This window comes from Corapipo altera, unplaced genomic scaffold (assembly GCF_003945725.1).
Source record: "Corapipo altera isolate COAL_440 unplaced genomic scaffold, ASM394572v1 98, whole genome shotgun sequence".
Lineage (NCBI taxonomy): Eukaryota > Metazoa > Chordata > Aves > Passeriformes > Pipridae > Corapipo > Corapipo altera.
The window spans coordinates 405939-422886 of NW_020884914.1; the positions used below are offsets into that span (position 1 = coordinate 405939).

Here is a 16948-nt window from a genome sequence, read left to right on the forward strand (position 1 = left end):
GTCGTGCGAGACAGGAGAGGAGTAGTGATATCAGCTCTCCAGCTCTTTAATTACTAGTTTTAAGCATCATTAAGTAGAAGGAAAAGAAATAATGGCTGCACAGCTGTATTGGAGCAGAGCTGTGGCAGTAGTGCAGCCTGATGAACAGCAAGGGCACAGGCAGGCTGTGCCATGGTCTCTGGGTAGATGGCTGGATGTTGAGGGAATGTCTCCTCTGAACTGCTTTCTTGTGACCCAGGGATACATTAACCACTGCATACCTGAATTTCCCAAGTGGCTGGTGTGGTCCCTGGGGGCTGAGAAGTAAAGATAATATCTTCTCAAATGGGTTTATGTTCTGCACGTGGCTAAGATAAGAACCACCTGGAACCGTTCTAAATGGAGCAGGTAGAAACTACTGACCTTGTATTTCTACCTCCTTTTAGGTCCTCTTTGCATTGCTGCTGAAAAGCTGGGGAAGAATCAATGATTAAAGAACAATTTTCACTTGGGGATAGTATTTTTTCTTGTTTCTGCTTAGGACGAGGAACCACCAGATGGTTCTTGGTTGCAGTTCAGAGCGTGACTAAAATTCATTTTTCAGGCACTTAGACAAATGGGATTTATTTAATTTCTCTTCCTTCTCTTCCCTTCCACTCTGAGCTCTGTTCTAAATTTCCACATTGCCTTTTCCTTGCAGAATGAAGTGGAGCTGGGAGAGCTGCTGTTGTCACTAAACTATCTACCCAGCGCGGGAAGACTGAACGTGGACATCATTAGAGCAAAACAGCTCCTTCAGACAGACATGAGCCAAGGTTCAGGTAAAGGGCAGTGCATTTCTCACATTACTCATGCACAGATTATATATATGTGCCTCTAAAGCACATCAGTGGTGAGGCAGCAATTTGTGGGGGACCCAGGGAGATTTGGTGCTCAGTTCTTTTCAATACAAGGCTCTGGATATTCATCTTAAATGTATAACCAAGAATAATGAAAGTATTTGGAGCGCTTACCCTGTGAATACCTTTGCCATATTTAAAGTAAAAATCTCTGTACCAGGTGAAGTGAGGTGAGGAACCAGGAACTTTAATGTTCCCCCCTTGTGTTCTGTAAGGCAACCTGTAGGCAGTGCTCCCTGCTGGCTCTGAGCATGCTGGCTGGTAACTGCTTCATGCTTATGTTCTCAGGTGTTTTTCCCATGTTCCCTGCCCCAGCCACTGCTGCTGCCAGAATATTGGCATTTTCCAAAAAGAACAGTGTGCTTGGTCTGTATCAAGGCTGTCATTAACTGTGGTTTTGTCAAGGACTGTTTTTAATCCAGCTGCCTGACTTTCGTCTCCACTGCAAATCTGTGGGAGCAGTGTGGGGGTACAAGTCCCCACCATTTCCAAAGGCTGTTTCTCATCATGGTCCATCCCTGTAGTGCCCAGCCTTCATGAACAGGGATACTGACTCATAATGCCTGTAATGCAGAGCCTGTGCCTTGTGCTTTTTGCCAGATCCCTTTGTGAAAATTCAGCTTGTTCATGGATTAAAATTAACAAAAACCAAGAAGACCTCCTGCATGCGGGGCACGATAGATCCCTTCTACAATGAGTCCTTCAGCTTCAAGGTTCCACAGGAAGAGTTGGAGAATACCAGCCTGGTGTTCACAGGTAATTGTGGTGGTGTTACTGGCTCAGCATGGTCATGGTTGTCTCTGGGGTGAACAAAGCAGCAGTTATGGGTGTGCAGATGAGCCCATGCAGGGCAGTGTTTGTCCCAGTAGCCACCCTGCAAGGGGTGGCCATCACTGGGGTCTCCAGGGAAGCTTAATTTGCACTCTGTCCTCTGCAGAAGCTGTTCCCAGCATTGCCACCCAACAGCTGGAGCTGGCTGGGAGCACACTGTGTCAATCCTGGCTTAACTGGTGCCATTTGGAATGCTTTTGTGCAGAGGAAGAGCAGGAGCATTAATTGCACTTCTCAGTGACAGCCAACTTGGGCACAAAGTCAAAAATTAGAAGAATGAGAGGGCAGTAATGAATGATCCCAGAGCCCAGGCACTGGCAAAAATTTGACATGGTTTGCTGGTGAGATGATGCAGCTGGAGGTGTTTCACATTGACCTCTCCTATTCTGTAAGCAGGTTTGTTCATGCCTTTATTTCTGAAGGACTGGGATTCAGTGCCAAGCCCTGTGTGGCACAGCTGAGGTGGACTCAGACACAGACCATGCAGGCTGTGGGCCAGGAGCAGTCCCAAGCCGACTTCACTCAAGAGCTTTGTCAGTGCTGGAGATGTTTGGCTGGGATAGGAATTCTTATTTTTAAACAATTTCTGAATTTCCTATTTTTGTTCTCGAGGCGTAAAACCAGGAGCAGAGCTTGGCAGTCGAGGTGCTGGTGGGAGCAGGAGTTGCAGAGCACAAGGATGATCCCCGACTGGGCAGCAGCACTGGGCAAGGGACCCGCTGTGGTTGGTGGCATTCTCTGCCATTTCCCAGCAGAGAGATCTTGAGCAGGGCTGCAGGGACCCTGATGAAGGGTGGGTTTCCCTCCCACACCGTGGTTTCATTCAGCCTATGGAGCTGTGGAGCTCAGGCACCATCAGGAGCAGGGTTGGACCATCTTGCTGTCTGGAGGGTCAGAGGGGCCGGATGGTGCGACCCACACTCCTCCACCACGCTGGGCTCTCACGCTTCACAAACACATTTTTTGTCAACTTTCCACCCATAACTCACCCTTTTTTGATGAAAAGAATGGAATCTGCTTCAGAAAGGATGTATTTTGAAGTATTTTTTAATTTTACTTTCTGCATGCCAGATACAGGTGTCAAAGCTAGTACAAGGAGGCTAATTCCAACCCATCAGTTTGTTTCCAAATATATTAGAACAAAAGTGATGCTGATCAGTAATTTAAATTTTGCCCTTCATGCTCAGAAATTTCCTCAGCAAAACATCTATAATTAATCACTGTTTTGCATGCATGTCACCCTGACTGTATCTTGCATGTGCAGCGATGAGTTTGTTCTTGGAAGCTTCCATCAGGTGATGTTGTGACAGGTGGGAAACACTCTATTCTTTGTTTTCCACTTTTCCTGCTAGTAGCAGAAAAGGCAAACAGAGTAGCAGCTGTGTGCAGACAGGAGGGTGAGGGGAATATGCTGCTCCTCACCACAGTGGATGAAGTCAGTATTAATGAGTGGATCTCTGATTAAATTTTTCTGTGCAAAGGGATGTAGTCTCAAAATAAGCCAATGGGAAGTTGGCTGAATTATCACCATACATCATGCAGTCGGATTTCAGCGGTGAGCCTTGTAAGTGGTGCTTCACTTTCAAAGTGACATATTGCTTGCTTTGAACGTTGCAATAAATAATCCCAGGCCAGAAATGTCCCCAGCGGCTCCAAAGCTGGGAAGGAACGTGCAGAGCTTTTTGGAAGAGCGGTGGGGCAGGATTTCCTGGCTGCTCTCAGACTGAAGGGTGACACACAGCTTGGGCATGGCACTGCTGTGGGTGTCCTTGGGCTGGCTGCTCCTGCTGTGGTGTTTTGGTTTAACTTGGGTGTTTTGGTTTTTTTTTTTTGCTGCAGTAATGGTTCTTTCTGTTGTGTGTTTTGTTGGGAGTTGTTTTTTCTTTCTTTTTTTTTTCTTTTTTCCAATACACAGCTCTAGTCCATTAGGTCAGTTAATTAAATTTGCTGTTGAGTCAAAGTCCAATTGAAAAGGAAAATAATCCTGCTTAACGGGTGGGTGGGTGATGCTTTGAATGGAGAGAGGGAGCTGTAAAAGCAGTCATGGGAGCCAGAAGTATGTCTTCAATAATTTAGAGGAACCTTTTCTGTGGCTTCATATTTTGGACCCAGTCTGCAGCTGTCTTTACATTGGCTTGGCTTCACTGGAAAGCCATGGAATCCTGCCAGTTCCCATCAGCTGGGGCTCCAGGCTCCTGATGGGGTTGGTACCACACTGCAAAGTAAGGCACTATCCAGACAAAGTAAAATTAATTTTTTTTCCCCTGTGTGTTTTTCTGTTGCGCATCTTGAATAAAACTGTCTGGGTTTAGTGCACTCTAGTAAGGATTTCTCCACCATTTTGCTGTGATTTAGCAAGGACTGTGTGTGCAAGCATTGTGAGTGGACAGTAAAGCACCGTCCTGCTCCCTGCTTTCCTGGTGGTGCTCTGGAGAGCTGGACTCAGACCAAAGCCAGGGTTCTTGAAGCACAGCTGGATTAGGAGGGGGGCATTGGGTGCCTCCAAGATGGGGTGCACAGGGACAACTTTGCATTAGCCAAGACTGGGGAAGGTGGTGGTTGGGCTGATTCTTTGATCCTTCCTCCTCCTTAGGCATATAAGGATTCAATACTGTAAATTATTGGCATTTAAAGACCAAAATGCTTCTCCTTCCACATTGGTGCAGGACACCTTGTACAAGCTGCCTTTCTGCCTTGCCCTCTGTTCCTACCAGAGATGCTTACTGGAGCTGTCACTCCACATTAACTCACATGTCCCAGTTTAGTGCCTAAAATGAGGTGAGACGAGCTCAGGTGGAGATGTCTTCTCCAGGAAGAGGCATCCAGGGTCAGGATTGCTGCTGCAAGTATTGTCTGTTCACAGCTTCTCACCAAAAGAGGCTGAAACCAGGAAAGCTACTGATACTCATAACAACTCTAATGTCCTGAGGAAAAAAAAAAGATGATGAGTGAGTCAACAGCTGGTGGAGATGATGTTTGATTTTTCATTTACTCTATCAGATATGTTGTCTAGGTAGTAAACAGCCATATCTAACAGAAATGCACTCTTGGATGGTTCTTTTTTCCACTTCCTGTTTTTTTGGCAACTTGACATCATCCCCCCATGTGCCACCTTGTGCTTGAGTGCAGGCAAATCATGGGCTCACCTGCTGCAGAGAAATGGGGCGGGCTGTGAAAGGCAGGGTGTTCTCCTAACAGTGTATACCTGTGAGCAAAGGTGTTGGTTACTCTTTGTCCAACTTTGTAAGGGGAAGGTGGATTTTGGCCCTGACAGCAAGGCTGTCAGCTGTCATTTCCAAGAAGAAAAAAGGTTATTTGAGATGCAGCCTCTGTGCTCAGGAGAGCTGGATGCTGGGTGCCTAGAGACCCTGTGCGGTCCCCACTGCTGGATTTTGGGCAGGCTGTCCTCTAAATCCCAGCCTAACCTTCAGAAATCCTGGGCTGTGCAGTGGGAGGGTGGACAACACCTGAAATCCGAGCACTGTAGTATTTTGTTAATGATTATAATGTTGTTAATAACAATCGTCAGTAATGCTGTTTGTGTTGCAGTAAAGCCCAGATGGCCCAATAAAAACCATCAGCACTCCAGGCAAACTGCATCTCGGTGACTCGTTAACATCTTTTGATCACTTACCATAAAAAAAGGCAACCTTCAGCATTCACAGTTAGGGAATATTTATCTCCCCGAGGTCCTTGTGGTGACTGTGTGTGTCTTTCTCCATTTAAATAAGCTCTTGTGCATGTTTACAGTGGCAGGATCTTTATGGCTTGTGAAGAGACCAGAGTCCCCAAAGAGGGAAAAATCATTTTCGTTCTCATGATACTGTCTGTGCAATTGCAGAGGGAAAACCTGCTTTGCCATCTGACCTGGCTGGGAGTGTAGCTGGAGCTAGGACAGCTGATGGTGTCTGATGGAGAGCAGTGGTGGGGCTCATCCCTCTGCCCCATTGCCCTGTGGAAGTTGGCCACAGCTCCAGCAGGACAGGATGCTCTGCCTGGGGGAGGGAAGCTGACTGGGCTAGGGTTTGCTTGTTAGTGGAGAAGTTGACCTTGATATGTGTGTGACAGCTGGTGAGATCTTCCCTGTGAGTGCTGGCTGAGGGTGCAGCTCACAAGCATTCTCTCTTCAGCCCTTAACACTATTTGTTTTTCACCATCAGCTCTGGTGGTCAGATTTGTGATGTAGACGTTGGAGACAAGGTGATGTTTATTGTGTTTGCTTGCTGCATGAGATTTGTAAATGTTCCATGAACAGGATGCAGAGGTAGCAAGGCTTTTCAGTGGTATTTTTTTAATTAACAGACTGATTTTGAAATGTCCCAATTAGCTGAGCAGGTTGAAGGTTGATAATGTTTTTATCCTCAGGCTTTCCCTGAAATACACCTGAATTTTGATTTCCCTGGCTGTATGGAAGCATGACCTTGAGATGCCAGGATGGAAACCTCCATGTATCTGGAGTCATCACACATATACATTTTGACTTGCTGACTCAGATGCTCATCTCTCCTTTCTCTTGTTGCTTTTTCTTTGCAACAAAAAAAACCCCAACAAACATTCAGGCACTTTGTCTTTTGCACACATATATGGGGAACAAATCTTCTCTAATGTATGAGTCAAACTAAACTGTTTTTCTTTTTCCCCATGGCGGAATGCTGATGGAAGAAGTGGTTTCTTCTTTTAAGGACTGTCATGTTGGGCACCATAACAACTTTTAGATGGATGGATAATTAGACAACTTGATGCTGGAAAATTGTTTCTTAATGTCTATTAAATGTGTCTTTCTGAAGTATTGGACTGTCTGTATATTTCCCATATCTGGAGCTCAGAAGCAAAGTCTAATCCTTGCTTAAACCTGTGTAATCCCACCTTAGCCAAAGGAGAAAAAATGGAAAAAAACATTGATGTCAGCACCGGGTTTTCTGGGGATTTATACCTGTTTAATTTAGATCAGAATTTGGCCTTTGTGTCTGGCATTATAAAACACTTGATGCATTTATGCAGCAGACACCATATGGTCCATGCCCAGGTCTGAGGAGAGCAGTGCACTGCTCCAGGCTGCTCCAGGGGCTGTGGCCACTCCAGGTGTCCCAACGGGTCTTGTGAGGACACCTCAGGGTGCTGGGAGAAGGGCACAGAGAGATGTGCTGGCAGGGGGAGACAGTGGCCTCCTGAAGCCTGTCCTGCCTGGCAGAGCCTCTCTGCAGAGGTACAACGCAAAGGCTTCAAATCCCCTTTGGGAGGAGGAAGGTCCCTGTTGCTCTCAATTCTCAATCCCCATCTGTGGGGGATTGGATGTCCCACTCCATGACAGATGCTGTCTGTCAGCCTGGAGCAGGTGACAGCAGAGCAGGCGGCAAGGGTTGGTTGGAGGTACTGAGTGAAGTCCTGCAGCCCCAATCCTGACCCAGGGTCACTCAGGGAAGATGCTCCATGGATGGATTTGGCTTTTTGCAGCACACTGGCTTCTTTAATGAGGAGGAGTGAAACACCATTAATCCTGGTGAGAGCAACAGTATGCTAATGCTTCCTGAGCCAATCTGTTGCTTGCCTAAAAGGCAGAATTAGGTTCTTCAAGTAGCCTTATTAAATGTACCACATCAGATGTGGCAGAAACGGCTTGTGCTGGAGTTCTCTGGAATTTTGGGGGAATCTTTTTCTCCTAAAGAAAGGAGCAAATCCCCCTCTCTCCAGGCTGATCAGTACTTACTGCTTTTGCCAAGCCCCTTAATTTAAGCAGTGTTGCTTCTCCTGATCTCTGCACTTCATCTTGTTTGGGTCATGCTATGGTGAAAGGAATTGCTCAAAAGTCTTGCAAGGCCAGAATCTCCCCGTGTATCAAATGAGGAAAAGTCTTGGTGGCGAGAGCTGCTGTGGGTGGCAGAGCAGTGTCTGGAAATGGAATGCTTGTGCCTGGCCCTGTGGCCATCAGAGGAGATGGTCGTGCAGGCAGAGGCTGCATCCCCCTCACGACTATCCCTGCCTTCGTGCAGGTGCTGTATGGAGGGGCTGTATGGGGTTGGGTCTGGAGCCTCTTTGTGTGAGGTGTGTAAATATGCATGAAACCATCCATGTGCTTTGTTGGATCTGGGGCTCATAGTGCAGAGAATGAAGATGCGATTTTAAAAAAGGAGGAATTGGAGGTGGAGAAAGCCAGCTGTAGATACTCCTTTTCAGTATTCTCTGGGCTGTTCTGATAGATGCATCCAGTCTGTTACTCCAGTTTCTCCTGATGAGGTAATTTCATGAGGTGTCATCCCTGCATGCCCTTGAGATCTCTGTAAGACACACTTGTACTCTTGCACTTTCCCTGCACCTTGGGTCCCTGCTGTCTCCTACAGGACTTTCCTCTCCCTGTCTAAGGCCAGACCCTGCTTAGGCAAACGCCTGGCTCGGGGTGCATCTGCAGGGTCCCCTTCCCTGGGTGCCTCAGCCAGAGCACAGGGGCTGCCCTTGAGGGAGGGAGATGATTTTCCAAAGAGAGTGTCTTGTTGTGGTGGCTTTCTCCCTTGTGGAGCATCAGCTGGATACTGGAGCTGTGCCAGGATTCGGCCACGCGCTCGAGTAGTTCCAGTTCCCCCTGGAACTGGGCAGGTGCAGACATTGCAGGGAGCAGTCTCATGGAGGAGAGGCTGGGAAGTGAGTTTTATGTGCACATCAGAGCCTGATGGAGATTAAACTGATAAATGTGAAAACACGGCATCTTCTCCTATGCTTTTCTCTCCTCTCTACTAAATATGAGGGGCCACGCTCAGGGAGCAAGGGGCAGGATTTGGTCCATACCTGTGACCTTCTCGGTGTGCATCATTAGCCCAGCTGCTGCTGCTCCTTGCAGCACCTCTTCGTGCTAAATAGCTTTTCAATATTGATGTCAAGCAGTTCAGAATTAGTTTTCAGTCCTACTTAACCTGACAGCTCACCCTCACTGGCTGGTGGCAGTGCTTGGTGGTCAGCACAGAGAGGGATGGGCACTGTCTCCTGCCTGCTGAGGGTGGGGTGAGGCACTGCCTGTCCAAGCAGGGCAGGTGTGTGAAGGGGGCACTTTCTGAGACCTTGCCAAGCGCTGAGGCTGAAGTGGGAAGTGCAGGAAGTGCTGATGGGTCAGTGCAAACAGTGTTGTGGTTCTACCAGAGAACCTGCGAGACCTGTGTCCTCAGGGAGACTCTGCCCCTCAGTTGCCCATGTGCAGCCTTGGGCATGTTTTTGCTTACTTTTCTTTTCTCTGAGTTAAATGGTTTTAATTGTTTTGCAGGTAACGATGTAGGTGACTGAAGAAGAGTTAGTTACATGTGCTGAAGCTCTCAGCTGTTCCAGCACGCTGAGATTCCTCTGCTGTTGCTCCCAGAGAGGCAGCAGCAGAGGCGCTATGCGGCCGTACTTGGTGGTGCAGCACAGCCTTAACTGCTGAGTAACTGCTGAGCACATCTGAAAAAGGGTTTGCAGGAGGTGCAGAGGTTTTGTGACCGGCCCCAGCTGCAAGTCACAAGCTTTTCCCCATCACATATATGGTACTGGTAGCCTTGAAGTTAGCTTAAGGAAATTTTCTGAGTCAGTGCTCCTCCCTGGTCATTCCAAGTCTGCTAATAAGTTCAATCAAAGGATGAATTAGTATCTGAAATGCCAGCTTAAATTGTACTGTTTCACATAACTCACAGATGACAAATGCTTTGCAGTCATGCTCTTCACAGGTAGGCAGTTTGCAAATCTCAGGGTGTTTTGGCTGGATCTGGTGCCAGGGCTGATGCCACCTAGGCAACCTCATGGGTTGATTATGTAGTGACATGCAAAACAGTTGACTGGTAAAATGGGGTTCCAGGTGACTGAAGTTGGTAGGAGACAAGGGGAAAGCTCAGGCTGGAGTTGCACCTGGAGCCAGATGTTGGAGCTCCAAGTGTCATCACATCCCCTGGAAGTCGCTGCCCTGCTGGGGAGAAGCTCTGGGCTGTGCAGTGCCTGATACCCACCGTGCTGTGCTCTCAGCCCTGCAGGGAGCAGGCAGCCAGGCTGGGGGGCCCTCAGCCACCCCTCCTGTGCAGGAGCCCTGTGGGGCACGTGGGCCCTTACCCCAAAGATGTTTCATGTGGCACTGAGGGCCCCATCACTTTGATATGCATCATTTAGGAATGCTGCATCAATAAGTGTATAACATGAAAATGTTTTATTTACATCATGTAACTTGTTCTCAAGAATTCAACCCATTTAATGGACATAAGTGAACCCAATTTTCTTCTGTATTTCAGCATTTCTATTATGAAGAATTTCTTTTTAAGGAGCTTTTCTGTTTCCAAATGCATCCCTTGGTGAAGAGCAGCTGCAGAAGGAATTGGTTTGACCTCTGCTTCTTTAATTGCTTTCTGCTCTGTGTTGGCCTAGAAATGGATGTTGCTATTGTGTAAATTACCCTGATGGTAGGAAAAAAGCTCATGAGATCAGGTGTATAGTTTCTGTCAGGAAAATAGGTTTCTTAAATGGAAAGCAGCATCCACCTGTTCATAACCAGAGTCTGGGTCAGTCTGAAAATCCCAGATGATAATTACTTCATTTTCTGCCTCTGAGCAGCTCCATGGAGTTACTGTGTTTTGTGGCCAAGGGCAGATTTAATCTGAAATTTACTCTGAGCTCCTTTCAGACTCTGTCAGGGGATACTCAGACATCAGGGAACACAGTTCAGTCCACTTGTACTGTCACCTGAGCTTGGAGCATGGAGCAGTGCTCAGCTGCTGCCCATGGCTGGACCACAGGGTCTTCTCCACCTCTACCTATTGTGGAAGAAGCTGGAAGGAAAGAGCAGGTGCTTTTTACTTCCTGAGGCTGAGCACAAGGAGCCCTTGTCAGTCCATGAGTACCTGAGGGGTCTGTATCAGGAGTGTGACAGTAACTGCTTCTGCAGGGTTTTGGAGCAGGCTGAAGTGTCAGACAGGAGCGTAAACAGCGCAGCAGTGGCTGGTGCTTGCTTGTTGATGCTGAAGGAAACAGTTGCTCCTGTGTTTGAGAAGTGATTGCTGCAGCCGAGGGAGGACTTGGGGAGCTGCTCCCCCTCCCTGTGCCAGGACAGAAGCCCACAGCATGATGAGTGCTGGCGGCACAGCCAGCCTCTGCTTTCGGCTGCTCTCCTGGGCCTCTGGGCTCCTACAGTTCTCTTTTCCAAGCTGTTCTTGGAAGAACCAATGATAGCAACAGGAAAAATTGTGCTCCTGAATGTGAGTAAAGGAAAGAGCTTACTTTCACAATACCAACTTCTCCTGGGTAAGGTCCCACAGCTCGGTACCACTCAGCCATCAGCAAATTGCTCAGCAAATCCTGGCCATTTATGAGTGCAATACAGCAGTTAGCCTCTCAGAAAAGCATGTCCTTGAGTTTAAAAGGCTCATGAACTGATGAGTGGAGCAGAATTTTTGGCCCACAGAGATCTCTCATCTTTTGAGAAGGCTGCTGTGGTGAAGCTGCGAGTTTGTTAACCTGAGATCGATCTAGTGCCACCTCTTATGGTCTGTGTGTGAGTAAGCATTTGGCCTTGGAAAATGTCTTCCCTGTTCTTCAGCAATAAGTCTCTGTGCTCTCTACACTAGTTAATGATAGAAGCAACAATGCTTGTATAATTAGCTCATTAATACCCCAAAGGACTCAGCATGCTAATTACCTGACACGATGAGATTAGCAAGTTGCATTACAGGAATTCAAAATACTTGGATCAACAGTAAAATAACAGGTCCCCTTACTTAGGACACCTGCTTGTTTTACAGTCCTGGCATGGAATGTTTTTGAAGAATTTGTATGCCTGGGGTACTTCCCCTCTGTTAATTTATCCTTTGATTAATTGATGGCCTGTAAGACTTCTTGGTTTAAATTACTTGGTATTGTCTCCCAAGATTTTCTTTCATTTTTTTTTCATTTTCTTTCATTTTGGAAAAAAAAAGAATGGGAAAAAAAAAGATGGAAAAAATCCTATTTAAAAATTTGTTTTGGAGGTACTTTTATATGGCACATAAATTTTATCACAATATTTGATTTCTCTAGGCTAATAAATCATAGCAGGACACTTAGTATAGTCCTGCTAGCTATACTTGTGATCCATTGCCTTGTAGGAGAACTCGTTAATAACCGTGACAAGCTGTGTACTAGTTGGAAATGGATGGCTTAAAATTCCTCACCACATCCTCAGAAGGTGGCCTTTCCAAATAACACCAACCTGGCCTCTTGACACGGGCACTTGCTCGGCAACACATCTCAGAGAGTTGATGGCATCACCCCTAGATAGCTGCTGGTGATGGGCAGAACAGCTGCAGTCTTCTTGCTGGGGTAGTGAACCCCAAATCATTGTTTGAAGATAAACTTACAGGAGTCTGAGTTGTGGAGTGGGTTTTTTAGGGCAATTATTTGGACAAATTACTTGGGCGTGTGAAGGTTTGCCGTTACCTAAAATATCCACAGGTAATTTGGTGGGCAGAAGCATCTCTGCCCATGAACTGTGTGTGTCAGAGCTGTCAGAAGAGATATAGTGAGATGTAACCTTGCTCAGCTTGATTTTGGTACTGCACTGGCAGGTGGTGCCTGAGTCACCCAGGGAACAAGATCCCAGACTGGTGCAGTGACGAGGACCAAGCCTTTGCAGAGCGTGGATGTGACAGAGTGCCACATTAAAGTAACACTAATCAGTTGTGGGGTGTATTATAATAGGAAATATGCAGCCTTGACAAAGGTGCCCCGCTAAAAGTGAGGTCAAGTGCCTAGTGCTCAGTGTCCTGCCTGCCTGGAAGGGTGTGCTGTGAGGGATCCCAGATGTAGCTTTGCTGCCAGTGCTGGTTTCCAGCAGCCCTGGGGAGCTGGTGCTGCTGGCAGGGGCAGCAATGGCAGTGCTGGGCTCACGGCTCCACTCCACACTGAACATGCTCTTGCTACACGAGCCTGGCTGGATTTGGAGCTCCTGCAGACATTTGTTCTTAAAAATCCCTCTCTTTCCTGAGGAGATTTTTTAATCCTTAATATTCTAGCCAGTGCCTGTGGATATCCTGGCTTCAGCTTGCAAAGACTTTTTATTCAGCTTTCTAATGAGCCAAAGCAGGGCTTCAATTCATAGCACACAAAGTGCTTTTGCTCCTGTCTGGTGGGAGTGTTCAGCCTTTCCCAGGATCGGGCCCATCATTAGGGTTTGCTGCTGTCTTCAGTCTTTTGTTCCAGGAGACTGGGCTAATCCAAAGGATGGGGTGTGGGGTCTCTCCCTCAGTTTCTTTCCTGGACTTCTAACAAGTAGCTGCAGTGATAATTATGGCAAATCATTTCCGTGTAAACATCCTGCTGACAGCCTGGACGTGTGTAGTTCCTGTCTTCCAGTCGGGAGGGCTGTCGATTAGCACTGGAGCAGTTTGGGTCACGTGCATTTGGAGGAGGAGAGTGTGAGATGCTGCTTCTGCATTTCCCCAGGCACAGGTTGCAGGGTTGCTTTTGTCATTTCATGATGCCCAGGCAGAGCTTTTGGCACTTCTTTACATGATGTAATTCTGCTTCAAGACCAGACATGACAGGGCTTTGAGCAACCTGCTCTACTGGATGGTATCCCTGCCTATGGCAGGGGAGCTGGAACTGGATGATCTTTGAGATCCCTTCCAACCCAAACCACTGTATGATTCTACTTCACCTGTCCTTGCTAAATTCCATGATAACTGTGGATCTGTGTTTTGCTTGTTTGAATTGTATTTTAGTTTGTAGTACAGCTTATTTTATTCCTTCCAAACTCCTCTTTTGGTCTTTAAAATTTTTGAGGTGCCAAGTCACACACCAGAAATGCCAGCATCTGGCACACAGTGTGAGGGGACACGTGCAGGATATTTGGTTTCCTGGGGCAGGGCTCTGGGTGGACGAGCGGCGCCTTTGTCTTGACCAGTTCTCTGTTTCTGCTCTCCCCAGTCTACGGGCACAACGTGAAGAGCAGCAATGACTTCATTGGGAGGATCGTGATCGGGCAGTACTCGACAGGTGCCCCCGAGTCCAACCACTGGCGCCGGATGCTGAACGCACACCGGACGGCCGTGGAGCAGTGGCACAGCCTGCGGTCCCGGGAGGAGTGTGACCGCGTCTCCCCCGCATCCCTGGAGGTGACATGAGGTGGGAGACTAACGGCAGCCAGACCAAGCAGGCGGACAAGATAAAAAAATAAACCAGTGACCAAAACACCCCACCTCACACCCTACACACACCCCACAGCAGCTCTGTTGGATTGAAGCAGCTGCCAGCACCCAACTGGCCGCACTGGCGTCTGTGAACCATGTCCCACCGGGTCCTGGCTGTTCCCCTGGGGCCAGACCTCTCGCTGCTTGCCCCCGGCACCGCTCAGCTGTTTGCATCCCGCGTGGCAGAGCGCGTGGCCGGGCGGCACGGGCTGCACGTGGAGGTGCCATGGTAAGCGCAGAGTGGGTGGAGGAGTTGGGAGTTGCCTCTGCTGTCCTTCCAGTCCAAATCCATGGCTCATCCTCTCAGAGATATAAGTACCCATGTGCTCTCGTTGGTGAACGTGGTAATTAGGCTAGAGTATTTTTTTAAACAGTAGAACCTGTGGTGAAATCGATTCTGACTCCAGTTTTGTCCTTGTACTAGTTTTAACAGAATTAAGCTCCTGTTAGTGCGTGCGTTTGTGTGCCGGGGCACGCGTGTGGCTGTGCGGCCCCACGTCAGATGGATCTGATGTCCCGTCAGCAGTAAGACCTGCCACTCTCGATAGCAGTCTGTGTGTGTAGTAGATACAGTGATGATATAGCAAAATAAACATTTCCAATACCATTTGTACCGGGAAAACCAGCTCGCATCCTTCCAAACTTGTGCTGTGCAAAAGAAACCTCCTGCAGGGACTTTTGCGGTTAAGAAGACCCAAAATACACAATTTTAATTCTCTCACAGACTGCAGTGGCTCTTTCTGTGTTGTGTGTGTTAACCCTGGTAGTTCTCCAGGTCACCAAGCGAACTTAGTTACGGTCAAGCTGTCCTGTTGGTTGCTTCTGTACATTTTATTTTTTCACAGTATATTGTCTGGTATGATGCAGATTGTATATTTATTGAAAATAAAATTCTATTTAATTGTGCCACGTAGACTGGGGTGATACCTCTTGGCAGAATTCACCTTTCTGTTGAGCTCCTTCAGTTATGCTTATGGCAGAAGAAAAGCCAAAACATTGATGGTTACCCCCTTGTTCCTCACTGTAGATGAACTGGGAGCTGCTCTGTGTTGGCAGCACACAGCAGTGGGGCAGTGATTGCTGCAGGGCTGGGCATCTTCTTTCTGAGCGCGTTGTGGATCTAACCTGCCCCTCTGCGAGGTGAGGTTCCTCCTCTGTCCTGCAGTGAGGTCAACAGTTCTCTGGCTTCCTCCAGGTTTGTCTCATTAATAAATCAGAGTGGAGAGGGACCCCATGGGGAGTCCTGGGCAAACACATGCTGTAGGAGGAAGATCTTCTATGAAAAGTCAAAAAGGTTCAGACAAGGGGCTGTAGTTTCAGCAGTTACTGTTGTGGACATTAATATTCTTCCATCTGGAGCCTGTGGGCAGGAGCACGAGCTCCATGGGAGCTGATCTGAGCCCAGCCATGTGCTTTGCTCAACACTGGGGATGAAATGTGAACAGAAGGTACTCTTGCCCTGAGTCTGTCCTCGGAATTGTGAGGTGTCTGTTTCACAGGGAGGGGGCTGTCATGTACAGAGGATGCCAAAAATTGGTGAGAGAACCCAGAGGAAAGGTCAATAAAAGCAGGATGAAAACACACTGAGGAGCTCCCTACCTGCAGGGCAATCAGAACACAGGATGGGAAACGAGAGGAGCGTGAGGGCTGAATCACTGAGACCTGTTCCCAGGGCTGCACCCAGCAGGTGAAGCACATCTCGTGGTTGGTGAAATTGGAAGGTAACACAAAGTGCAGCTGCAACTCCAGCTGGCACTGTGTGCTTAACGTGCTTGTGCTGTCCCAGTGCTGGGAGCAAAGCTGGTGCCCAGCTGCTGTGCCAGGCTCAGGGGCAGCAGCACAGGGGGCTCGATGCTCCCACCTGCACTGGGGGGATGCTGCTGCGGTGGGTCTGTTGTTAGAAACAGGATAAAAATTATTCAGGATCTCTCCTCCCTGAACATCTGTGCTTTGGAAATAGATTAATATACTCAAAAGATTTTTGTTCCATAGTTTGCTGAAAGTTGTTTATAACACTGGCTTTATCTGGGGATGACACACAGGAAAGAAGGGAGAAGGCATGCCTTGACTTCTAATAATCTCAATTCCTTCATTTTTAGTGGTCTGCTGTAGCAATAAGCTTTTCCTTGAGCCATATAGTTTCAGATCAATGTATGCAAGTGAGGGGGAGGTGTTCTTAAAAGGCTTTATTTAATGCAAAGAAAACTTAATATAGAAAATTGATTGAATGAGTTACTGTCTCTGGAGTAAGTCTGGATGCTTTATTGTACTGAAGGCCTCCTATCACTCCCAATTGTTTGTATATGAATCTTGCCTCTAAAAATGGTCATCCCAACTGAAGTCCCAAAAAATGCTGAATATTTTAATTAGTAGCTAAAAATAAAAAGGGAACAGCATTGACTGTGTTCCTAAGCAGTTTGTTCAATGCTGATTTAAGGCATAAATTGGAAATGGAACAGGGCCACAAAATTTTATAGTACTTGTGTCTGCGCTCTTTCCCTTACCACTGCCACAGTTAGGAAAGGACTTTATACAATATTTTTAAAAACATGAAGTTTATGTCCGACCAAATGTTGACCACAGGAAGGATACATGCTGGATAATATTGGCTATTAATGATACAGAGTGCTGTATCATACCAGGTTTTCTGCTGTTTCAGGACTGCATGGACCCAGCACAGACCTGGCAGATGGGCACTGTGTGCGTTTCTGAAATAGCCTTGGAGCCCCGGGCACAGCTGGGGGTTCCCTCTTCCAGGCTGTTGTAGTGCCTTGCTCTGGGTAAAAAACAAACAAAGCAAATGAAGGAAAAAAAACAAACAAACAAAAACCCAAACCACAACAGCAACAAAAAAAACCACAAAACCAAACCAAGAAAAAAAACAACACAAAATGGGGCATTAATGTATTACAGCCGTCTGCCCTGCAGCCCTGGGACCCTCTCCCCCTGCCTCCCCAGGTGCCCGCCGCTCCCTGGTGTCAGCACAGCCCTCGCCTTCCCGCCGCCGCCCCTGCCCGCTCTCTGCCGGCCTTGCCCGCAGGCAGAAGGTCCCATTTGTCACCCCCCCGAGGTGAC

General features: G+C 47.6%; 1 protein-coding gene across 1 annotated transcript in view; it reads left to right on the forward strand.

Annotated features, from left to right (window-relative positions):
• SYT17 (synaptotagmin 17) overlaps positions 1-14783 on the forward strand; it is a 34008-nt gene extending 19225 nt beyond the window's left edge. Inside the window, exons 6-8 of the mRNA XM_027655080.1 lie at positions 680-800; positions 1479-1634; positions 13611-14783. Of these exons, the coding sequence (XP_027510881.1) occupies positions 680-800; positions 1479-1634; positions 13611-13807 (474 nt within the window). The 3' untranslated portion in view covers positions 13808-14783. The remainder of the gene's footprint in view (positions 1-679; positions 801-1478; positions 1635-13610) is intronic.
• Positions 14784-16948: the final 2165 nt, after the last annotated feature.